Source organism: Ambystoma mexicanum, chromosome 8, assembly GCF_040938575.1.
Source record: "Ambystoma mexicanum isolate Mex_15411 chromosome 8, UKY_AmexF1_1, whole genome shotgun sequence".
NCBI classification, from domain to species: domain Eukaryota; kingdom Metazoa; phylum Chordata; class Amphibia; order Caudata; family Ambystomatidae; genus Ambystoma; species Ambystoma mexicanum.
Window position 1 is genome coordinate 329,846,661 of NC_090929.1, and position 23,478 is coordinate 329,870,138.

The 23,478-nt window shown below is 44.4% G+C and overlaps 1 protein-coding gene across 1 annotated transcript; it reads right to left on the bottom strand.

The window, feature by feature from the left end:
- Positions 1–6,468: 6,468 nt before the first annotated feature.
- On the bottom strand, positions 6,469–7,835 carry LOC138471896 (acidic leucine-rich nuclear phosphoprotein 32 family member B-like). Its single transcript, XM_069609757.1, has one exon. The coding sequence runs from the start codon at positions 7,710–7,712 to the stop codon at positions 6,912–6,914; it is 801 nt and encodes a 266-aa protein (XP_069465858.1). The 5' UTR covers positions 7,713–7,835; the 3' UTR covers positions 6,469–6,911.
- Between the last annotated feature and the right edge of the window lie 15,643 nt (positions 7,836–23,478).

Consider the following 23,478-nt stretch of genomic DNA (forward strand, 5'->3'; position numbering starts at 1 on the left):
ACACCTGAGGAAAGCTAGTTTATTATTTTCTCCATATCCACATGCGAGGATTGCATATTCGTATTTCTAAATGCTAGTGGTGGAATTGTTTCATTGTGCAAATTATTGATGTAACCGCACATATGCACAGTTGACCATATTAATACATACTGCATGCCAATGTTTGCTGACAGCCAAGCTACGTGTATTTTCTGAATTAGAATATTAATGAATATGTTTGTGAAACGTTAAACAACTTATCTGTGTAAAATAATTCTGAATGTAGCAATACTAAACCACATTACTGTTTTCATATACTACTTACAAAAACTAATAATCTACACATTTTGGAAATATCAACGTTAAGGTTTAAAATAAGTTTACCACAAGAAATGTAACAGGATACCAACCAATTTAAAACATCGACTTTAAAAGCACCACAGTCTGTAGGTTTGAACTGTTTGTAGGTGTTAACCGTTTAAAAATAAAATGTATTTTATTTCTTTGTTTTTTTCTTCTTCTTTGAAGCATTGCCTTTGTGGTGCTGATTGTACACAAGTTGAGAAATGAACCTGCCACTTTTCGGCCTGGTACTGGTGAAGAAATTTGGAGCTCCACCTATGCTATGAGCAGGGCACGGTGGGGGCACACGTTATGAGTGCATCACTTACCATAACACATTTCTATTTGAGGGGGGCGGATTTATGTACAACGTTTCCCCGGTGAATTTGCATGGTTTTGGAAGCATACACTTGAAAGAATATCCCATCAACTAAAGTTTTTCACAGAAAGGGTTTTCTAACCAAGCGGCGTCTCGTAACGAAGGTGGATGAATGTGATAAGGGACTAGGATAGTGGCAAGGATAAGGCATGTTGTGGTACCGGAAGGACTGACTGTGAAGAAGGATGTGAAAGTAATCAGGAGTTGACAGGGATAAGTGATGCAGTATTTTTGAGGGATGGATGAGGTGGTAAAGTAGCACTGTGGTAATGACAAGGGCTGCGGGGGGGGGGGGTAGGGGGATAAAAAAGGAATGTGACAATGATTCGGAATGTGGTGGTAAAGATGGTCTGTTATGAGAGTTGCATGTGTAATGCTGAACTGTGATTAGGATGATATGATATGGCATTTATAATGCACCTACACACAAGTGTTTCAAGGCGCGATTGCAGGGGTGTGAGTTGCAGGCGTAATAAGGGACAGTGACGAAGATGAAGGATCCATGGGTAGTGGGTGTCATGATGGGGAAGAGGGATGTGGGAATGAGGGATGTTAATGTTAAAAGGTATTTGTACCGTGCACCGTCACCAATGGAATTAGTCACCAGGTGCTCTGGCGGATCTGCAAACAAGAAGGGGTGGGAGGGGGGTTAGTAGGGTGAAGAGGCAGTAGGAAAGTGTTGGCAGCTTCAGTTCGGTTTTCACCCTGCGCTGAGTTTGGGTGTGAATGTTGGTGCGGGTTAGGTGTTGTTTGTTGTTACAGTGTGGTGAAGTACGTGCGGTTTACTCTGCTGAGAGGTGGTTGTGTGGGCTTCTGTGTGAGATATGTATGTGGAAATGTGAGCTGTTGGGTTAGTGGGTTTTATGTCTCTTAGGCTTTGTATTTCTTGTTCCACATATCTGATTGTCCTATGGAGTTGGCATTTTAATCTGTCAGTCTAATTGTTAGGTGTGATGGGATGGCAAGTTTCCATCTGCGCTATTTTGGACCTTTGTGGTCCATGGTTGAGACCTGCATTGTCACCCGCTCTGGTATTGATGCTGTATATTTTACATCCATCCATTCCCATCTTATCTGTTTCCCTGTCAGTGATTCATCAATGCCTATTTTTGCTTTGTTGGCTAAGGTGTGTTGATATTTCATCCTTGCTCTTCCCTCCTGATCTCTCCATAATCATTCTTTAGTATGAATATAACTGATCTATCTTTCAATTGGTATAGCGAAATGCCGTAGATTGTTCTTCCCCTCCCTCTGTTTATGGAAGCTAGCTTGGGGAGATAGGGAGGATCGGTTCCATCTATGAGGATTGTTTCCGCCACGTATGTCCTCCCATAGGCATTCCTTCTAGTTATGGGGAGAAGAGCGAAGATTTGGGTAGTTTCCTGAGTAGAAGGTGATCTCTCGTGTTACGTATGTTCTTTGGTAGCTTCTTCCAGGTTTTTGGGGCAAGGTGAGAGAAAGAAGATCCTCTGAATTTTCTTTTGTTGCAATGTTTTGGTTCCAAACGGATGTTGCTGCTAGATCTGAGTGGTCTTGGTGGATGGTAGACTTTTATTTTCTCTTTTAAGACCTCTGCGCCTTGGCCGTGGATTGCTCTGTGTGTTATGCACATTGATTTGAACTTTATTTGCTGTTTCATTGGTAGCCAGTTTACCGTTTTCAGAGCTGGTTTGATGTCTTCTCTTCGCAGCAGTTTGAGGAGCAGTCTGGCCGCCGCATTTTGTATAGTTTGGTGTTTTTCTAGAAGTCGTTCTGGCATGCCTAGATATAGGCTGTTGGTGTAGTCTATTCTGGACAAGATGAGAGCAATGACGGTGAGCGTTTTGCTGGCGAATGAGAGGAATGGTAGGATCCTTTTTACTGCTCACAGCAGAAAGAAGCATTTCTTGATTAGAGTTTTTACTTGTCGCTGTAGAGTTAGTTTGTTGTCCATCAAGACTCCCAGGTTTTTTACTATTGCCGAAGGCACCGGGGGTGTGCCAAGTTATGTTGGCCATTGGATGTAGCAATTGTTTTCTTTGTTTTAGAAATTATAATTATTTCTGTTTTGCCTGGGTTGAGTTTGAGGTAGTTCAAATTCATCCAACTGTAGATTTCATGAAGGCAGCTCTCTAATGTTGTGTTTTCTTCTTGTGTTTCTTGTATTTTGTAGACTATTTGTGTGTCTCAGCATAGTTGTAGCAAGTGAGGCCGTGTCTTTTAATGATATTGATGAGTTGAGTCAGGTAAATGTTGAATAATAACGGGGAGAAGGATGATCCTTGTGGTACTCCAAATGGGAATTCTCTTGGGTTGGATTTGAAAGGTTCGATCCATATGGTTTCTGTTCTGTTTGTCAAGAAGGATTTAATCCATAGTAAAGCTTGGTCGGTGATTCCAATTTCTTCCAATCTCCTGATGAGGATGTTGTGGTTAACTGTGTCAAATGCCGCATATAGATCTAGAAGTATCAGAGCGATACTTTTGTCTGAATCTGCGTTTGCCTTTAGATCATCCCAGATTGAGAGAAGTGCTGTTTACATTCCTCTCATTGGTCTAAAACCTACTTGTGCCTGGTCCAGTAGGTGGTGTTCTTCTATGAATTATTGGGTTATTCTATAGATGTATGTTTTGAGTAGTTTCGCCAGGTACGGGATGTTGGAGAAAGGTCTGTAAATGTAGAGGTCCTCCACGTTTCCTGCTGTGTGCTTGAGGAGTGGCTTGATGTATGCTCATTTGAAGGATTGCAGCCCTTTCCCTGTTGAGATTGAGTGGTTGAAGAGGTTTCTGTAGTAATCCATTGGTGTTCCTTGTGAGAGGATTGATTTGTATATGTCTGGGGGGCAGGGATCCGTGGGGGAGCCTGTTTTGTTGCTTGTGTTTACCAGTTTGACGAATGTCTCTGTTGACATTTGGGGGAAGCTTTGGAGTTTGTTCGAGCGTTCATCGTATGGGTGGCTGGCTTGCATATTGCGGTTGCATGGTCTGCTTTGTATGGTTTGTTGGATGGTGATGATTTTGTTTTTGAAATTATCTGCTTTGACACATGTCTCTGTTGATATTTGGGGGAAGCTTTGGAGTTTGTTTGGGCGTTCATCGTATGGGTGGCTGGCTTGCATATTGCGGTTGCATGGTCTGCTCTGTATGGTTTGTTGGATGGTGATGATTTTGTTTTTGAAATGGTCTGCAAGGTTGGTGCATAGTCTCTTTGATGGTATTGTAGTGTTGTTGCAGCCAGGTTTAAAAAAAAAATCTGTTTTGGATTTTAAAGGGTTCTTTTTGGGTGTTTGGTGCTTTGATGATTCTGTTGTCAAAGTATTTCCTTATTGCTTTTTGTATTTTCTTTTTGTTTGAGTGGATACGTTGTTGGAATTGGAATTTCTTTGCACAGCCGTTTTTGATCCTCCATTCTAGTCCAAGTTTTTGGTATTTCCTTTTCATGACGCTGATTAGCAGGGTAAACCATTTTGCTGTTGCTTTTTTGCGTGATGGGGTAAAGGTTTTTCTTTGGCGATCTCGTCTATTGTTGTAGTGATTTAGTTGTGAAGTAATTTTATTTTTTTGTCCAGCTCAGCTTCGTCCATAGTTGTTGCTTGTGGTTTGCTGATTTCTAGTAGTTCAGTTAAGTTGCAATTTTTGACGGTTCTCCAGTTTCCTTTCCTGATAGTCAGCAGATTGTCCCGATGCTTGATTATTGGTGTGGCCAGCCTGATCACGAAGGGGGTGATGAGGTGGTCCCTCCAGAGGATCTGGATTGGTGGTGGTGATAATGAGGTTTTTGTTGGCAAAGATGCGTCTAGTGTATGTCCTTCCGTGTGGGTTGCTCGTTTGACTAGTTGATGTAATTTCATTGTTTTTAGTTGGTTGGCTAATGATTTTTGTGTGGTTGTGATTTCTTCATCCAACCAAATGTTGAAGTAACTGAGGATGATCAGGTGATCCTGCTAAATGGCTAGGTTGGTGATTGCTTCCGTGAAGGTGTCTACGAAGGTCGCATCGTAGGTTAGTGGTCTGCATACCACTATGAATTTCAGGTTTGTTCTGGTGTTTGTTGATAGGCGAAGGATTAGAGATTTGCATTTTTCAATGTTAAGTGCGTCTTTGAGTTTAATTTCCAGGTGTTCCGTGTGGACTATTGCCAATCCACCACTTCTTTTGTTTTTCCTGTTTGCTCGGACGCATTTGAAGTTTTCAGGCAGGCAATTGTTGAGAGTGATGTTGCAGTCGTCATCTAGCCATGTTTCAGTTACGAATAGGATGTCAATACCTCGGTTGCACAAGAGGTTGTAGATTTCTGTGGCATGTTTGGACATTGACCTAGCATTGAATAGATTGCAGTGGATCTTTTTGGTGTTGTTCGGTTTACTTGTTGTTCCCTGTTTTGACTTGTGGATGTTCAGTTGAAGTGCTTCTGTGTTGTTGTCACCAGTTGGTTGAGGTTCCATGGAGGCTGCTTCGCCATTGATTCGGTCTGTTAGATTGATAGTTGGGTTGATGAATTCTACAGCTTCATCATCTTTCGTGTTATGGTGTGGTTGTCAGTAGTGCCCTTCTGTTCTTGTGATATATGGAGTAAGAGGGTTGGTGTCGTCCCTTTCTCTTCTTGGGTCCTCTTGTAGAGAAGAAGCAAAGTACATCTACTGGAAGTCCCACCCTCATACTGCCATTGGCAACCAGAAATTAAGACATGTACAAAGACAATAATGGTACCTATACCGCGTAGAGTCCTTGAAACAATGTAACCATTGAGAAAACCCTATATGTATCCCTGGAGCAATGACGGTCTTCTGGAGGAAGTTCTGGAAGAAGCGTGAAAATGAATGAAGGAGAAGATTGGTGACATCACATGAAGTAGATATGACACACCCAGAACAGATGCCAATGAAGAAAGAATATAGACCTTATAGAATCTGATGACGAAATAGTGAATTAAGCAACATTTCGGTAGCAAAATGAAGACTGCACGTGCGGGGCTGCACTGAAGAACATGCAAAGCCATTTTACAAATGTACAGACGCAGTAACGCAAGTCATAAGGCTGACTACGTAATGAATAGATTGCAGGCGATGCTATACATTCCTATTATATACATTGGTGCATCTGGATGTTCCACAATGCACTTTAGAAAAATTGGACCCCGTGAATGAAAGGGCTTGTCGTGTGGCGCAGCAGAATAGAATGGCTGACGGCGAAGGGAGATTCAACAAGGCTTCCCTGGCCCAGTGTCGGGGCCACCGGGAGCCTGGTCATCTACTCGAGAAGATACAATAGACGTGAGAAGCAAGCTGAGCTCCTGTTTGAGGTGTAATGGAAAAACACTAGAAGTGCCAAGGTTTCTTCATTTAATGGTATTAAATGCAACGAAAGAGCTCAAAACGTTGCACTGGAGGCTTCCAGCCCTTTAAGATGAGTAGCAATACCCTGGAGATAGATGGGGAAGCAGATTTTTTTTATTTTTTTTCAAAATTACAAATGTTTTATTTACATTTGTCACAGGGTTGTGTGGGGTGTTAATGTGTAAACTGAAGGCAATGGATTGACGTGACACGGTCACCTCACAATAGGAACAGCAGCTAATATTAAAACAGGATAAAAACTCCACCTTAGATCAAATGCTTTTATCATCTCATTTTTACCAAATAGCAGGCTCGTTTATTTTCATAAAAAGCACTAGATGAATGTTCGAGACAGACCATGGCAAATTACAAAATGGCACCCTCCTATTGCCAGAGCAGTGGCTGTAACTGGACTAAACCATGTGTGTTAAAACAAATTACTGCTCAAATGCGCGAGTGAGGTATTTCTGTGAAAGTAGTCATTGTTCTGTGTTGTGCTCTGTAGGTACATCCTTTTTGTAACCCAAGAATCCTAGAAGGAAAAATCCTTTGCTTGTGCTTCAGCAATTAAGGAATCAACCGAACACCAACTTCTAGCGCTGTAAGGAATCTGTTGCAATTCGGACACCTCCAAAAGGATTGTACAGGTCCAAAAGTGATGCACCACAAATGTACAAGCATTCGGTCCTTGAAGTGGTGTATTTAGATGTGTCCATCAGCCAAAAGAGGTAGTCCCAGTCTATCCCAATGGAGGTGAAAAAAAAATTGATGGCACAACCCATAAAGGTGAAAAACTTTGGTCAGGATAAAAATAATGCACGAAGGATTGACCATCCCTCTCCCCCAAACTATTCTACTTTAAGAGAAAGGGGCAACAAAAAAAGCCAACATTGCAGTTACACATGGGGGAGCTGGGGCACGCACACCCGCACACACTCAATTTGACAAGCAAAGTTACAGTCTGTAAAATTAATAAAGTCCTCGTCATCGTCTTCATCTTCAGGATCATCTCCCTCATCTGCTGGCTCCCGTTTCCTCTTCTCACCTTGAGGTACATCTTCATCTTCCTCATCATCATCTTCATCCTCTTCCTCCTCCTCTTCCTCCCCAGGCAGATCATCATCTTCATCCTCTTCGTCAATAACTTCTTCATCCAGCTCGTCTTCTTCCTCCTCTTCTTCACCCTCTTCTCCGTTCTCATCCAAGCAATCTCCTTCTGGGTCAGAGTCGGGCACTTCCTGATCACCCGCATCAAACCCATCAAGGAATGTAAGTTCTGGGAGCAGCTCAAACACGCTTTCGCAGTAGCTGTTCAGCATAGTCACTTCACAGTTGAAGAGGTCTAAACTATGCAGGCTTGGCAATTTTTTCAGAGGTTCGAACGTATTGATATCTTTAATCTTGTTAAGGCTCAAGTTTAAGTGCGTGAGACACGGGGTCCTCTCTGCTAAGACTTCAAGGCCTCCAGAGATCCGGTTATCACTTAGCTCCAACTTCCTCAATTTGGCAGGTTTAGGGAGGTTAGCAACCGACACCAGATTGATGTTGATCATGCTAAGGAACTCCAAATTATCAAACTCTGCCGTGAGACCGGTAATGCTTCCGCCATCTGAACAGCGGTTGTCCAGCACCAGCTCCTTCACCTCGCCAGGTTTCCTGTTTCTAAGCTCCAGGTTGAGTCTCTTCTTCATATCCATTTTGTCTGTTGGGGAGAGGGAGCCGGCGGCCTGAAGGGGTGGGCAAAAAGAACAGAAAGTGGAAAAGGAAATGCCGCAACTTCTTCTCTTTTATATGAGAAGGCGCCAAAGACACAAAAAAAAGGGGGATGCAGATTTTAATCAAACATCAAGAATTCAGACAACACAAATAGCTTGGCAAAAGTTTGTCTTTTTTAATGCAAGTATTTAATACAGGGAGTACAACGAACATCAGCAATCGCTCGATACTCCAACTCTCAATCCTTTCATAAAAAAGCTGGGTTCTTAAACCCATAATCGGTCATAGCTGACATGTGGACCTGCGTCATCACCAACGTCATCCTACGTGGCAAACTACTAAAACCTATCGGGAAGTGGGATTAGTTCTAAGTGAATAACAAAATATAGGTGTTAACAGAGAGAAAGAATTGGATATTTAACATCAGGTGTGGCAACTAAGCCCTCCCTTCAAAATGGCCATTATGAACATCACTTAATTTACGACGTCCCATTGGCTACACAAACTATAGGTCCCCCAACCACGTGGTCCCCTACAATTGGTTGACTTCTAACCCCCATCAGTAACTTTCCACCTACGTGCGCAGCACGCAGACCGAACAGCCAGGTGCGGGTGAGCTTGTCTTGATACCAGCTTCCGACAAATTAAAAATACAATCCATCATTACCTCAATGGTTCAGTGGCAATTAGCACTTTGAAGTTGGCCTTGAGTCTGTAATGTTCTCTGGGACTTTTTTAAGGAGTATGGGTACTCTCTGGCTTCCGTGCGTAGGTGTGATCTTGTCACTAACGTCGGTTATATCCTCTTCTTCAGATGAAAAAGCAGATTTACCCCCTTCCCCCAACTCCTCACCTTCCACTTTCTTCTTGAGTTTTCCTTCCTTGTGTCTTGAAGGCTTCTCCTTTTTTTTATGAAGATAAGGACACCCTCGATAGGATGCCACTGTGCCACTAAGATAGGGGCAACGGGGGCGTTCCCACCGGGAGCGCCACCCAGGGGAAAAAGCCAAAGGCACAAAGAACCCCTAAAGACTTCCTTCTGATAGAATTGGCGAAGTAGACTGAAGCGCTGGAGAATGGTAGGTGATGGAAGAGTAGACCAACCAACCGGCACAGGTTGGAACCAGAAGAACAGCGAGGTACCAGGGGAACACCAAGGCAGTTCGGTAGGTAAACACGGGACTGGTAACAGTAGATCCAACGAGGTACAGGGGAGTAGCAAAGGCAGTCCGGTGAGAAGGCACGGGGCAGTAAACCAGCAGATCCAACAAGGTACAGGGGAGTAGCAAAGGCAGTCCGGTGAGTATGGACGGGTCTGTGAACCAGCAGATCCAAACAAGGAATAAGGTTGCTTCAAAAGCAATCCGGAAGCAGACCAAAGAAGAAAGAAAATAGGAAAGAATAGAAGGAAACAGGCAAGGAGGAAAAAATAAGGAAAAAAAGGACTAGAGCAGCAGTGGGCAGAAAAAAGGAGGAGGAAAGAGGAAAGGAAAGGTAGGCAGCAGAACAGGAGGAGGAGGGGGAAAGAAGGGAATACTAACTAGAATCAAGGGAGTGGCAGAGTAACCCTAGCAAGGCAAGAAAGTCGAGAAAAATTTGCTAGCGGAAACAAACACGGGAGCGGCAGCAACACAGGGAGGGACCCGGAACGTTGCAACGCGCACGCAACCTGGAAGCGGTGGTCTTTATACTTCCGGCCACGTACGCGCGCAACATCAAGGACGGCGCAGGGATCGCCGAGCGTGAAAATCAATGACGGACTGTCTCGCCAGCGATCCCGCGCCAGCGATTCCATACACGCCATCCCTGCCGTGATGTGACAGTATGCCCCCTCCTAGGGAGGCCACCCCCAGGTTTGCCAGGATGGAAATGACAGAACCTGCGGACTAAAAGTGGGGCATGGACGTGGGAGGCTGGTTCCCATGAATTTTCGGGCCAGTGATAACCCTTCCAATGTACCAGGTATTCCAACCTACCCCGACGATAACGGGAAACACAGATTTGGGCAACCTCAAATTCCTCCTGGGTAGGATTTGTGGGCAAGAGGGTTCTTTTGGGCTGACGAGACCAAGTGTCTTCATGAAAACATTTCAGTTGAGAAGCATGAAACACTGGGTGGACTCTGTGCAGGCCTTTGGGTAGTTTTAATCTAAAGGCCACCGGGTTGATAACTTGTGTAATTTCGTACGGACCCAGATATCTAGGGGAAAGCTTGGAAAGGTGTGCCCATTGTGGTAAGTATCTCGTGGATAACATGACACGAGAACCCACCTCCCATCTAGGGACCGGGTTGCGATGTTTGTCGGCCTGCATCTTATACCTCTTTTGGGCTTCACTAAGGTTTTGTTTGGCCTGCAGGTGAACGTCCCGCAATATGGCGAGAGTGGAATCTACAGTGGGTAAGCTGGTATATATGTTAGAGACGGGCAGTAAGGCCTGTGGGTGATAACCGTAGTTGCAGAAAAAAGGGGTTAGACCAAGAGTAGAATGAAAAGAGTTATTGTAAGAGAACTCGGCCAGAGGTAGTAGAGAGACCCAATTATCCTGTTGAAGGTTCACATAGCATCGCAGGTATTGCTCCAAGGTACCATTGAGGCGTTCTGTTTGTCCATTGGATTGAGGGTGGAATCCGGACGTCAAGGCTCTCTCTACTCCCAATCGGTCGCATAACTTCTTCCAGAATTGAGAAGTATACTGGCTACCCCGATCAGAGATGATCTTCTTAGGTACCCCATGGAGACGGAAGACATCCTTGATAAACGTTTCGGCCATGCCAGCCGCTGTCGGGATACCTGGTAGAGGAGAGAAGTGAGCCATCTTAGTGAAATAATCGATCACCACCATGATGCATGTGCACCCTTGGGATGGAGGTAAGTCTACGATGAAATCGGTTGAAATGACGTTCCAAGGTCCATCAGGAACGGCATTGGGTTCCAAAAGTCCTATTGGTCTTAGACTGGTACTCTTGCTACGAAGACAGGTCATACAGGATTGTACGTAACGGTTCACATCTCTTTTCATATTCGGCCAGTAGAAATGTCTCTGCAGATAGTCCAAAGTGCCTGTGGTGCCCCTATGACCAGCCATTTTGGAATCGTGACACCAATTTAAAGCCAGTTTCCGGAAGTAGGAAGTAGGCAAATACAACTTGCCATCCACAAGGTAGAGACCCTCCTTGATGTCATATTGGATGTTGTGAGGATGTTTCTCTAACTCAAATTTGCCTCCTGAAGCTTCTTTCACTTGACTCAGAAACGTGTTTAGTACTCCTATCCGTCTTGGCAGAGGAAACATCAGATCGTGAGCATCATCAGATCCTGACATGTAGTCTCCTCGGCGGGACAGAGAGTCAGCGACAAGATTCTGATGCCCTGGAATGTAGGTAATATCAAAATCAAACTGGGCAAAAAAGTGGGCCCATCGAGCTTGACGTGTGTTGTAACACTCGAATTGTCGCAGTACTTGTAAGTTCTTATGATCGGTTCTGAGGGAAAATGGATGTTTACCTCCCTGTAGTAGATGTCGCCACTCCAAACAGGCCGACTTCATGGCCAATAGTTTGCGGTCAATGACTGAATAGTTCTTTTGGCTGGCATTGATGGTTTTAGAGAAATAGGCAATCGGGTGTTCTACTCCTTGATGTTCTTGTAACAGAACCGCCCCTATAGCAGAGGAGGAGGCGTCTGTCTCAACAATGATGGGTTGGTCTTGATCTGGCTGTTGAAGAATGGGAGCGGTACAAAAGGCTTCATTGAGTTGGCGAAAGCTGTCTTCAGCTTCGTTGGACCAGGAAAACGGATTAGAAGATTTCTTGAGCAAGGTGGTAATGGGTATTATCCTGTGGGAGAAGTTGGAGATGAACTTTCGGTAAAAGTTTGCCAGTCCTAGGAACCTTTGTACCTCCTTGATAGAGGTAGGGGAGGGCCATTCCAGGATGGCGGATACCTTGCGAGGGTCCATGGCGATACCCTGACTCGACAATATGAATCCCAGATACGGAATAGAGGCTGCAGAAAACACGCATTTGTCGAGCTTGACAGAGAGACGGTTGTCTCTTAATCTCTGGAAAACCTCTTTGACATGGCCTTCATGTTCTTCCGTAGTCCTGGATTACACTAGGATATCGTCGAGGTAGACTATGGTGGTCTGGCACAGTAAATCTGAAAAAAGTCTGTCCATAAAGCGCTGGAAAACTGAAGGGACATTTACTAATCCAAATGGCATCACCTGGTATTCCTATAGCCCATAAGGAGTCCTGAACGCTGTCTTCCATTCATCCCCCTTTTGAATCCGGAGAAGGTGGTAGGCGTTCCGGAGATCCAACTTGGTAAAAACTGTGGCGCCATGAACGGCTTGAATGATTTCGGAAATGAGTGGCATAGGGTATCTGTCTTTAATGGTCACCTTGTTCAGACCCCTGTAATCGATACAGGGTCTCAATTCCTGTGAGTCCTTCTTGGGGATGAAAAACAGCAAAGCTCCTGCCAGAGATTTCAATGGTCTTATGAGCCCATTGGCCAAATTGTTTTGAAAGGTATTCCTGGAGGAAGTGTCTCTCTCTGAGTGATAGAGGAAACATCCTACAAAATGGTACTAATGCTCCTGGGACAAGGTCTAAGCATCAATCTTCCGGTCTGTGAGGAGGTAGTTCGCTAGGAGATTTCTCAGTCACTACCTCAGTGTATTCCTGGAGGGGATGAGGAAGGCAGTGGATGAGTCTGGAATCGTAGATACTGGTGGTCTGGACGGTCTCGAACCTAGGCTCTGGAAGGCATTCGGCCTTACAGAAAGCAGACTGAAAGCTCAGTATGTTCTTAGTCCAGTCTATGTGAGGGTTATGTCTTCTGAGCCACCCTATCCCCAGTATGATAGGGGAATGAGCTGCTCGAATGATATCGAATGAGATCATTTCAGAATGCTGCTGAATGCGTAGGTTTAGTTCTTCAGTGGTGTGTGTGATCATGCCGGAACTCAAAGGTTCTCCGTCAACACCCTCTACCTTCTGATCCTCTTGCTTAGCCAGGCGGTTGATACCCTTCTGTTCTGCCCACAAGGTGTCGATGAAGTTGCCGGCAGCGCCACAATCGAGCAAGGCCTGGGTTAAGATCTCAGTCTTGCCCAACATTAAGGTAACTGTAAGAACCATCAGCCTGGAATCCTCTGGAGTACTAGAAGAAGACACCGAAAGAGTTGCGTAAGGACTTGAGATGGCCCCTCAGGAGTGCGTCCTAACACTTACCAAGGGCGCTCGTTTCCCGAACGTCTTGGTGGGACATCTGGACAGTCACGCAGCAAATGATTAGAGGCTCCACAGTACATACACATATGGCCATCTCGTCTCCTCTTACGTTCCTCCGGGGTGAGCGGGGCTCGAGCTGTTCCTATTTGCATTGGTTCCTCTTTGCCTTGGCGAAAAGACGGTACAGAGGAAGGTGACTGAGTCTCAGGGGCAGGGTGACTGAAGAATTTGGTCTTCTTTCTTTCAGACTGCCGTTCTGACAGCCGAAAATCAATCCGAAGAGTGGCAGTTATGAGATCCGAAAAGGATGTTGGGCGATCTATTCGTACCAACTCGTCCTTGAGATCCTCTCTCAGCCCTCGACGAAAAATGGCGTACTGAGCCTGTTCCTGCCAGCCAGCTTCGGCGGCTATCTGCTTAAAGGTGGTAATATATAATTATAGTAAGTCTGTGTTGCTCTGTCGGATGTCCAAGAGATCTTCGGATGCCAGGAAGGTACTTTCTGTACGCAAAAAGGTCTGCTGGAGTAAAGTCTTGAAATCATCATAATTCTGTAGTACAGGATCGGGTTGGTTGACCAAAGGAGTGGCCCAAGCCAGGGCATTACACGTCATGTGGGTAATCATGAATCCTACTTTGGCATGATCTGAAGCGAATGTCTGAGGACTGAAGGAAAAGTGCAGATTGCATGCATCGAGGAATTCCTTTACTCGCTTAGGCGAACCATCGAATTTACCCGACACCAAAGGAAGCGAGGGTAGATCTGAAGAAGGTCGTTCTCTATCAGTCATTCTTTGTTGTAGTGCTGCATTGGCGGCCTTAAGGTTCTGAACTTCCAGGTTAAGGTTTTGGACGGCAGCTACAAGTTCCTGTACTTGCTGTGGAGTTGCCATCTCGGTTTCTTGTAGGCATTGCAAACTGTCACTAACGTCGGTTATATCCTCTTCTTCAGATGAAAAAGCAGATTCACCCCCTTCCCCCAACTCCTCACCTTCCACTTTCTTCTTGAGTTTTCCTTCCTTGTGTCTTGAAGGCTTCTCCTTTTTTTTTATGAAGATAAGGACGCCCTTGATAGGATGCCACCGTGCCACTAAGATAGGGGCAACTGGGGCGTTCCCACCTGGAGCGCCACCCAGGGGAAAAAGCCAAAGGCACAAAAAACCCCTAAAGACTTCCTTCTGGTAGAATTGGCGAAGTAGACTGAAGCGCTGGAGAATGGTAGGTGATGAAAGAGTAGACCAACCAACCGGCACAGGTTGGAACCAGAAGAACAGCGAGGTACCAGAGGAACACCAAGGCAGTTCGGTAGGTAAACACGGGACTGGTAACAGTAGATCCAACGAGGTACAAGGGAGTAGCAAGGCAGTCCGGTGAGAAGGCACGGGTCAGTAAACCAGCAGATCCAACAAGGTACAGGGGAGTAGCAAAGGCAGTCCAGTGAGTAGGCACGGGTCTGTGAACCAGCAGATCCAAACAAGGAATAAGGTTGCTTCAAAGGCAATCCGGAGGCAGACCAAAGAAGAAAGAAAATAGGAAAGAATAGAAGGAAACAGGCAAGGAGGAAAAAATAAGGAAAAAAAGGACTAGAGCAGAAGCGGGCAGAAAAAAGGAGGAGGAAAGAGGAAAGGAAAGGTAGGCAGCAGAACAGGAGGAGGAGGGGGAAAGGAAGGGAATACTAACTAAAATCAAGGGAGTGGCAGAGTAACCCTAGCAAGGCAAGAAAGTCGAGAAAGATTTGCTAGCGGAAACAAACACGGGAGCGGCAGCAACACAGGGAGGGACCCGGAACGTTGCAACGCGCACGCAACCCGTTAGCGGTGGTCTTTATACTTCCGGCCACGTACGCGTGCAACGTCAAGGACGGCGCAGGGATCGCCGAGCGTGAAAATCAATGACGGACTGTCTCGCCAGCGATCCCGCGCCAGCGATTCCATACCCGCCTTCCCTGCCGTGATGTGACAGATCTTCTCATGCGTCCAGCTTTCTACCATCACATGGCTGGATACCATGATTGAGCCTTTTCGTGTATTTGATTTTATTCTTCAATAGTCCTCTGACGTCTTTTGCTCTGCTTGACCTTTTTGAACAGGAGTTTCTGTTCTTTCACGTTAATTGTATCCAACGTCAGCTAATTCCAGTTCTGATAAGATCTTGGCTTCCGTGGCTCAGCCAACTCCTTAGCTGAAATATATTCTGTTTAATTCAATTGCTTTTGTAACTGCGAAACTGAATTGAGGCCTTCCTCGTTGCTCAAGACTGCTTCATACGTAGTGGAAACATTCATTCTTTAATTAATCCATATGTATCTATGAGGGGTATATGTATATGTTGACGCTTGCTGTGGTCTAACTTATTTAAAAGTATCTTCATCATGTTTGTGGTATAGGTTTCTTTATCTTGATCCCAAGATGTCACTTATCCTTGGTATTTATTTATTCTTTATAAATCGTCTGCCTCTCTGGTCTGGTTTCCTTTTATCCGGGTGTCGAGTCAGCTTTGTATGACATCACCCTTCATCCTGGTCTTTCAGTTTCTTTGCTTCATCAAGAATCTCGTTCAAATGGCCATCATATTGTCTTGGATACAAGTATGGTTTCCTCAATGGGTACTTCACCTCCCATGTTCTTTTAGGTATAGGTATTCTTATGGGTACTGCACAGAGACCTCTCTCTCTTCTCTTTGCTGGTTTATTTGTTCAGCATACGTAACATGTTTTGGTTCATACGTTTCAGGTAATGCAGGTGGGGCAGGTGGAGTGGGGGTACTTCGCTCCTCCTCTACACTCCCCCCTCTGGGCAATTTATCAACCACTCTCACATAATTTTCTATGTATAGACATCCCGGTCCGAAGAAATGCCTCTTAGGGATCCATATTTTTATGACTCCCTTCAAGCATCCAGCTGACTTCACATGCTCATCCTTGTTCCATGTCATGAGCATGCACTGTCCACTTGAACTGCAATAGATCCATCTACCACATACCTCTTGTGGTCCTTTGAGTACAGGAACCTTGCTCCCTCAGGTGCATGGATACTGGCCTTTACAAAGTCTCTGATGTCTTCATTAGTCAGGTATTTAGACTTCCATCCTGGTTGAACATCAATCATAATTTTCATCCCTATGGCTTTCTTTGCTGTCTTCTTGCACTGTGTGATTGCTATCTTGATCACACAGAATCGAAGCATCACTAATAACAGCAAAGCTCTGAGAAATTTGAATATATCTGCCATTCATTGTGGAACCCAAGAGAAGAGTGATCCAATCCAACTGTCATCAGCAATATCTTCTATCATCTGTCCATGGAGTTTTGTCAGCATGTGTATGACCTCTGTCAAGGTTCCGTTCTCGACATCATGAGAAGGTATAAATATGCAACATGATTCTCCAATTTTGGCACAAACACCCCCATCTATGGCTGTGATCATGTCCAGGACGTATCTGTTCTGGGGAGCCATTAGTCTTACAGCTCTCAATTCTTCTCTGATTGCATTGAAACTTTGTATGGTTGTGTTAACTGTCTGCAGCAATTCCCATCTGGTAATTTGAAGCCACTTGGTATTTGCTCAAACCTGGATTCTTGGCTTAAAGATCATGGCGAACACTGATGAAGTCTGGCTGAAAAGCCTGTGTTCATATGGAATAGCATCAAAGGCTTCTATTGGTTTGGCAGAGAAGTAGTTCTCTCTCTTTGTTCGATTTATCAGTCCTACAGATCTCTACAGCCATTCTGCACTATGTCAATAGTAGGTTGATAACAGCCAATAACTACCCATGCTCTGCCGATTACCACTCCTTTCTCCGATCTGTCTGGTGACAGTACTGTTCCCCAGATTTGCATTTGACCTCTGTTCTTCCATCTGTGAGCTTATTCTGCAGACTTTCCTGTGACCTCCAATTTCTTATTCACCTTTCATCTGATTCCAGCTCCTTTTATTCCAGGCTTCTCATATCTGATCACATGGTTTCTTGTATGGGCTCTGTTTCTTGTCTTTATATCTTGTATATAGTCATCTTCATCTGGATCTGTCTTTTCAGTTGCCCATTTGAGAGAAGCATCACTTCCCATAAATTGACCTCTGGTTTTGCAAAGTGCTATGTGCGAAAGACAATGTGCTGTTTGGACATCTATTTCAATAGCTATGAAGATCTTTGACTTCCCCATGCTGTATGGCAAGAGTGTGAATACGAAGCATTCTTCATCTGACGTCCTTCCAACTTCTTTCATGTGTTGGTACCATATGCTATTTCCCAGGTGTGCTGTGCTGTTTAGATAATCATTCAGTTCATAATTGTCTTCTTGGGTGCTTTTCATTCTTTAAGACTTCATGTAGTTTTCTATAACCACATCTCTGAATGCATCAGTATAACTTCTTCTGGCTGGTTTGTCTGCAAGAACATCCATCCGGGTTTCCTGTGTAGAAGAAACTTCAGCAAGTCTTTCTTTATCCCTCTGTCTTTTTCTGGCAATGACTAAGAACGGCCATATAGATTCTGCTATCATCTCTGCACGTGATTTTTCTTTGGGACTTGTGCTTGGGCTTGTCTGCATGCATTATCTGTGTGGGCCCAACCTTTGTCAACCCCTTATTTTGCCTATTCCGCCGACCCAGTCTCCGGCATTCAAAAGCAGTGTTTGAAGCAAGTGCTGTGTGTGATGTGTTAGTAATAACATCCATTTCCAGCTCAGGTATCGGCCCATATTTTCTAGGGACAGGAATTACTATGTATGGCCTAGGCTGCTTTACAGTTGCCATGCTCACCTTTTCCTTCTACTCAGAAAGATATACAGGAATTTTTGCATCTTGTGCTCCTATATAAAAAGCAGTTCTTACTATCAGTGAAAGCAATATGAGAAGGAATATAATACATGTGTAAACAATGCAGTAGTAAGTAGGTCTACAACATCTGCTTCTGGGACAGTACGTACGCCTGTCCTCTTGGGGCAACACAAAATTGCTGATTTGGTTCCCCATCTCGATCATTTGATGCTAAGGAAGAAAAAATACTTTTTAACTGATACTGTATTTTTTTAGATTGCATCTGGAAGCTGTTATATTTTTCAGCATTCGTCCTCGATCAGCTATCTGCTTTCTGGAACCAATTCCTTCACCTCCTTTTTCGTGAAGAAGAATGTCCTCTGTGGGTCTCTATAAAATCTGCTTCATGAATTAGTTCCCAATCAATGCCTCGAATCTGCTTTAGTCCAGATGACATTGTAGCTTCCCTGTCAGCATGAACACAGTTTTATCCTTCATTCAATTGTTCAATCTGTCCCTAGGAGGAAAAGTTTCTACACAGCTCTGTGATTTCTTCTTTCAGAATAGATTGCCAGCTGGATGACGATTTCTTCCAGGATCACATTCAAATGTGCAGTGTTTCTTGGATCCCTCAGAAAGGTTAACACATCTGTGTGTCTTCCAACGAAATGCGGATATTCTTCAATTATACGAAAGAACACCACACTGACCAGCCTATGTGCTGCGTCGGTTGATAAGGGCATTTGTGTTTAATTAAGCACAAACCTAGAAAGATCATTACTGGGTAACACCATGAGTAACACTGAACAAGAGCTCTGTATAAAAGGAATCAGGGTACTGTATCCTTTTCCAATTGCTGTGTCCACGATCAAAATTTGGCATAGCCTTATTCTTATCAAGGCTTAAGTGTACCTCAGTCCAAAGTCAATAATTACTGTATTTTTTTTTAAGCATACAGTTCTTCTTTTACTCTGCAACTAGGATGCAAAGAGTGTTCGAATGTGACCTTTTCCCCTTTAATTATAGCTAAAAAAGGGGGGGGGTGTCCAATTCAAACCACAGTCCAGCAAAAAAGTTCTTCACGCTTTTCACTTGTCAGGTTATGCGTCCTCCTTCCTCATCATGGATCTCGTCTGCACATGCTGTGGTTCTTCCCCAATGTTTGTAGCTTCTTCCCGGTGGGGTGCAAGCAGAGGAGTCTCTCCGGCGTAGATCTTAGAATCTCCCAGGAAGATCCAAGCTCGCCTACCCTGCAATTTGACAGCACATAGCATTAGGTCCTCAACAACGAAAGGGCCGTTAAAGCGGGGCTCGTCCCACTTTTTTCTTGTGTGATTACGAATCAAGATTTTGGGCCTCATTACGAGTCCGGCTGTAACCTGCCGGCTTTTCCGGCTCGGTTACTGCCAGACTCGTATTACCATTCCACCTCTGAGATTCCCAGAATTACCAGGGCATTACAACCCCGGTGACCCAGGAATTCCGGAGGCGGAATTCGGTAAATCCCCATTCCCATTGAGTCCCAAAGGGCTCAATGGGAATGCAGACCATGGAAACACCGGCACCATCTCATGATGGTGCCGGTGTTTCCACGTCCGCCTGCAGGTGGGCGGTGTTAAGCCCGCCAGGTCAGAACTGGTGGTAATGACACCTCCGCCTGCAGGACTCAAGATCACCCGGTATGGAAATAACGATGGCGGCGGGTTTACCGCCACCGTTATTTCCATACTGGGTGACTTGTCTCTTTATCTCCTGGGTAGATAAGGCCCTTTATATCCTGGGTAGATTCTTGGATGTAAAAATTCGGGAGTTTGGATTGTTGAAGCTCTTTGTTCTGTACTGCCTTACACCCTCGTCTCTGCAACTGTCCTGAAATCACAGAAAAACTAGATGTTAAACAGTTCAAATAGTTTTGCAATTTAAGTCCTAAGATTTCTGACATTGGCTGAGCATCACTTCTAACTCGGGATGGAGGCATTAAAGGGGTCCTCATTCACCTGCCTGTCACAATCTCGTGCAGCGTAAGATGGTGGTCAGAACCTTAATGCATAAAATGGCAGTGTTAGACAGTGCAACCACCCTTTTTTTCAACGTAAGCTTCAATTTAGTTATTCTTTCTTTTAACAGGCTGTTGAGCGTTTCCTTGCGAATGATAAGCCGAAGAAAACTTGTGTTTTATACCAAGCACCAAGGTGATCTGCTCTAAAACTGTATTAACAAAGTGAGGTCCATTATACGATCTCATTAATTCAGACACTCCCCATCTAGGAAACACTTCGCGCACCAAGAACTTGGCTGCACAGGTAGAGTCTGGGTGTGTACATGGACCTGCCTCTATCCATCTGGAGAAAGGACATACTACAATAGGTATCTATATCCATTACAAACTTGTATCATGTCAACATAATCGATATGTAAGTGCTGAAAAGGCTGTTGGGTCTTGGGATGACCCCCCCTCACTATGCGCAGTGTATGCCCAGCCATTAACTGTTGGAAAATAATACAATTTACCATAAAAAATGCAACATGCTCCATTAGGTTCGGTATGAACCAATCCTCAGCAATGGTTACAGCAAGATTCTCCCTAGTTGTAGGCGCGGGGTAGTATAGCTGTTCTAGCGCTACCCTTAATAAGGCTCTAGGCATTACTGTTTTGCCAGTACTCTCTTGTCGCCACAATGCTTCAAAGAGGTTTAAAGAACACCCTCTTCGTTTCCACAAATTCTTTTGCTCTTGCGGTGCCTCTCCTTAAAGCTCCACTATTTGTGTTTTAGACATATGATTGTATCCCTCATCCACACTCGTCATCACAGTCATTCTTTCATTCACATCAATGGTTTGGATATTCATAATTCCTATACCTGTATTGGCTATGCGCTTTGCTGCTTGATTTCCACGTGAGATAAAATCTGTCCCTTTCGTGTGAGCTGCGCATTTAACGCCTGCTATGCCCACCGGGAGTTGTAGTGCCTTAAGCTGCAAACTTCACTGGCGTACCGTGCGCTCGGAGGAAGCCCCTTCTTTTCCAGTGCGGTAATACTGCGTGTACCGTCGACATCACATAGCAGAGTCGCTACACACTGTTACTTCATGGTCTGCGTGATTCTCAATTGAGAGTATCAACACCAATAATTCTGCAGCCTGTACTGAATAATGCAATGGCAATCGAGCACTAACAAGCACTCGAAATTCTCCATTTACCGCAGCGCCTGTATATCTTTGTCCATCATTTTGATCGATTCTTGAAGAACCATCAATGAATACAATCTCTCCCCCTGCGAGCGCATTCTCTTACTCTAGGGAGCTCATCACAGAATTCTTCATAGTTTGCGCAATCATGTATAGGCTCTCCTTTGGTAATAGTCTCAGCTATAAACATAGCTGGAGTCACTATTTTACATCAAACTATTTTAATCGCTGGAGTCGATATAATTACCTCATAGGCAGAAGCCCTTTGAGTGGTTAACGTACCTTTTGGTTTTTCTAAAATTGCAAATAATGCATGTTCAACAAATAACGTCATGGATCATCCCATCACTATGCTTGTAGCCTTCTCTATGGGGAACGCGGCGGCTGCCAAACTTTGTTCGCATGGAAAGTGACCTCTCATTACTGTGTCCGAAATTCCACTGTTATATGCAAGGGCTTTGTACCCCAATGTAGTTCTCTGTATGAGTACTGCTGTCATAAAAGTACCATCTGTGTGCGAGAATAAGAGGAATTCCTCTGCATAATTGGGGATTCCTAGAACTGGAGCCGTGCAAATGCCTTTTTTCAATTAATCAAACCCTTCTTCCATTGCTTGAGTACACACGGTTCTCTCGTGTGTTGCCTGTGCTTTCTTCAAGGCCTGTAAAAGGGGCCGAGTATATGAGCTATAGTCAAAGACCCACGCTCTGACATAATTACACAGCCCAAAAAAACTCTGCATCTGTTTTATCGTGTGTGGTTTAGCTGTTTTTAAAATGGCCTCAGCTCTTTCTGTGGTGACCTTTCCCTCATATGAAATCAATTGGCCTATGTACAACACTTCCTGTTGACAATATTGTAACTTTTCCTTGTCAACCTTACAACCATTGTCAGCAAGTATAATCATTAGCTGAACAGAATCGCGTCTAGACTCTTGTTCTGTGGTGCTGCAGACTAAAATGTCATCTACGTATTGCAACACAACGCTCTCTAATGCGATATTGCTCAAGTCCTTCTGGCGGACTCTGTTAAAAATTGATGGGGACTGACAGTATCCCTGAGGCAGCCTCGTGCTTTTTAATCGCACTTGTCTGAAAGTAAACAATGTCAAATCTTGTGAGTCTTTGTGTAATGGGGTTTAGAAAAATGCATTTTTCAAGTCAATCACTGTAAAATATCACGCATCAACAGGTATATTACATAGAATCGTGGATGGGTTCGGGACTAGAGGGAACTCAGCCTCTACAATCTTGTTTATTGGGCGTAAATCTTGTATAAGTCTCCAAGACCCCCTTTAGATTTTTTCACAGGGTACACTGACGTATTACATGGTGACTCTGACGTCACTAAGATACCTTGGTCCATCATGGCGGAAATTGTCTTAACTATGCCTTCATCTGCCTCTCGAGACATAGGATATTGCCGTGCTCGAGGCAAAATTGCTCCTGGGTTCAATTTAATCTTCACTCCCCAACTCCCTCAGTAACCCTATGTCATAGGGGCCATTGGACCATAATGAAAATGGCACTTTTGCCATATCTTCATCAAAGTATTCAGGACGCTTCTTTGCTAGCATCATTCTCTGCCGGACCTCTCTCTTAATTGCCTTAACCCAATAAGTAATGCACATTTCAAATATCACAAAATCGTCAGATCTGTCATCTCCAAACAAATCTTCATCAGTGACGTCAGTCACTCTGCAGCCTTCCTCAATGGCAATTATTGTGCTCCATCGTCTACCCTTATCATCCGTTGCATCAAGCAAAGCCATATTTGCTCGGACTATAGCTGCTTCTATGGTTAAGGGGAAAATTCACCCCTCTTCTTCATCCATAGGTATCTGTGGCCTAAATAGAAACTCATCTGGTATTCTCATGGTTCTGCCTACTAGGCCTGGCAGCCATGTTAACAAAACACGTATTCCATAATGGAACACCTTGGGTTCAAGCGGTATTGCTCTAGGCGCTACTTGTCCTGCCTATGCCCTCATCATTTTGCATATGTTCAAATAATGCATTCCCGGTGTTGCGCATACTATACCATCTTCTGTAAACAAAATGGTCATATTCCTTTTTGTCATTAAATTTCGTCCTAATATGTTGACAGGCGTTTGCCTTGAATAAAGTAGAGAGGCACCGTCATATCACATTCTCCTATGGAGACTGGTAATTCTTCTGTAAAAGGAACTCGACTCATTGCTCCAGTAAAGCCCTGAGTATTCATCGCATCACCAGACATTGAACATTTGCCCTCACATATACATGAGCGTGCTGCACCTGTGTCCACTAAGAAGGAAAAAGCTTTTCCGCCTACAATTACATCTACCCTTGGCTCCTCATGAGGATTCAGCGTAATAGATAGGACTGAACACATCAGGTCTCCCATTGAGCTGTCCTATTACGGGTACAGTCTCACTCTATCACTCGTGAATGGATTTCCTCCATCAACAGTGAAACCTCCTATTCTACGCGTCATCGGTTGTTCTGTGTTTGTGTTTTGCTGGAGTTGCATAGGAGATTGCTGCGATTATCCTTGCGGTTGATTACCTGTCACTTGCTGTGG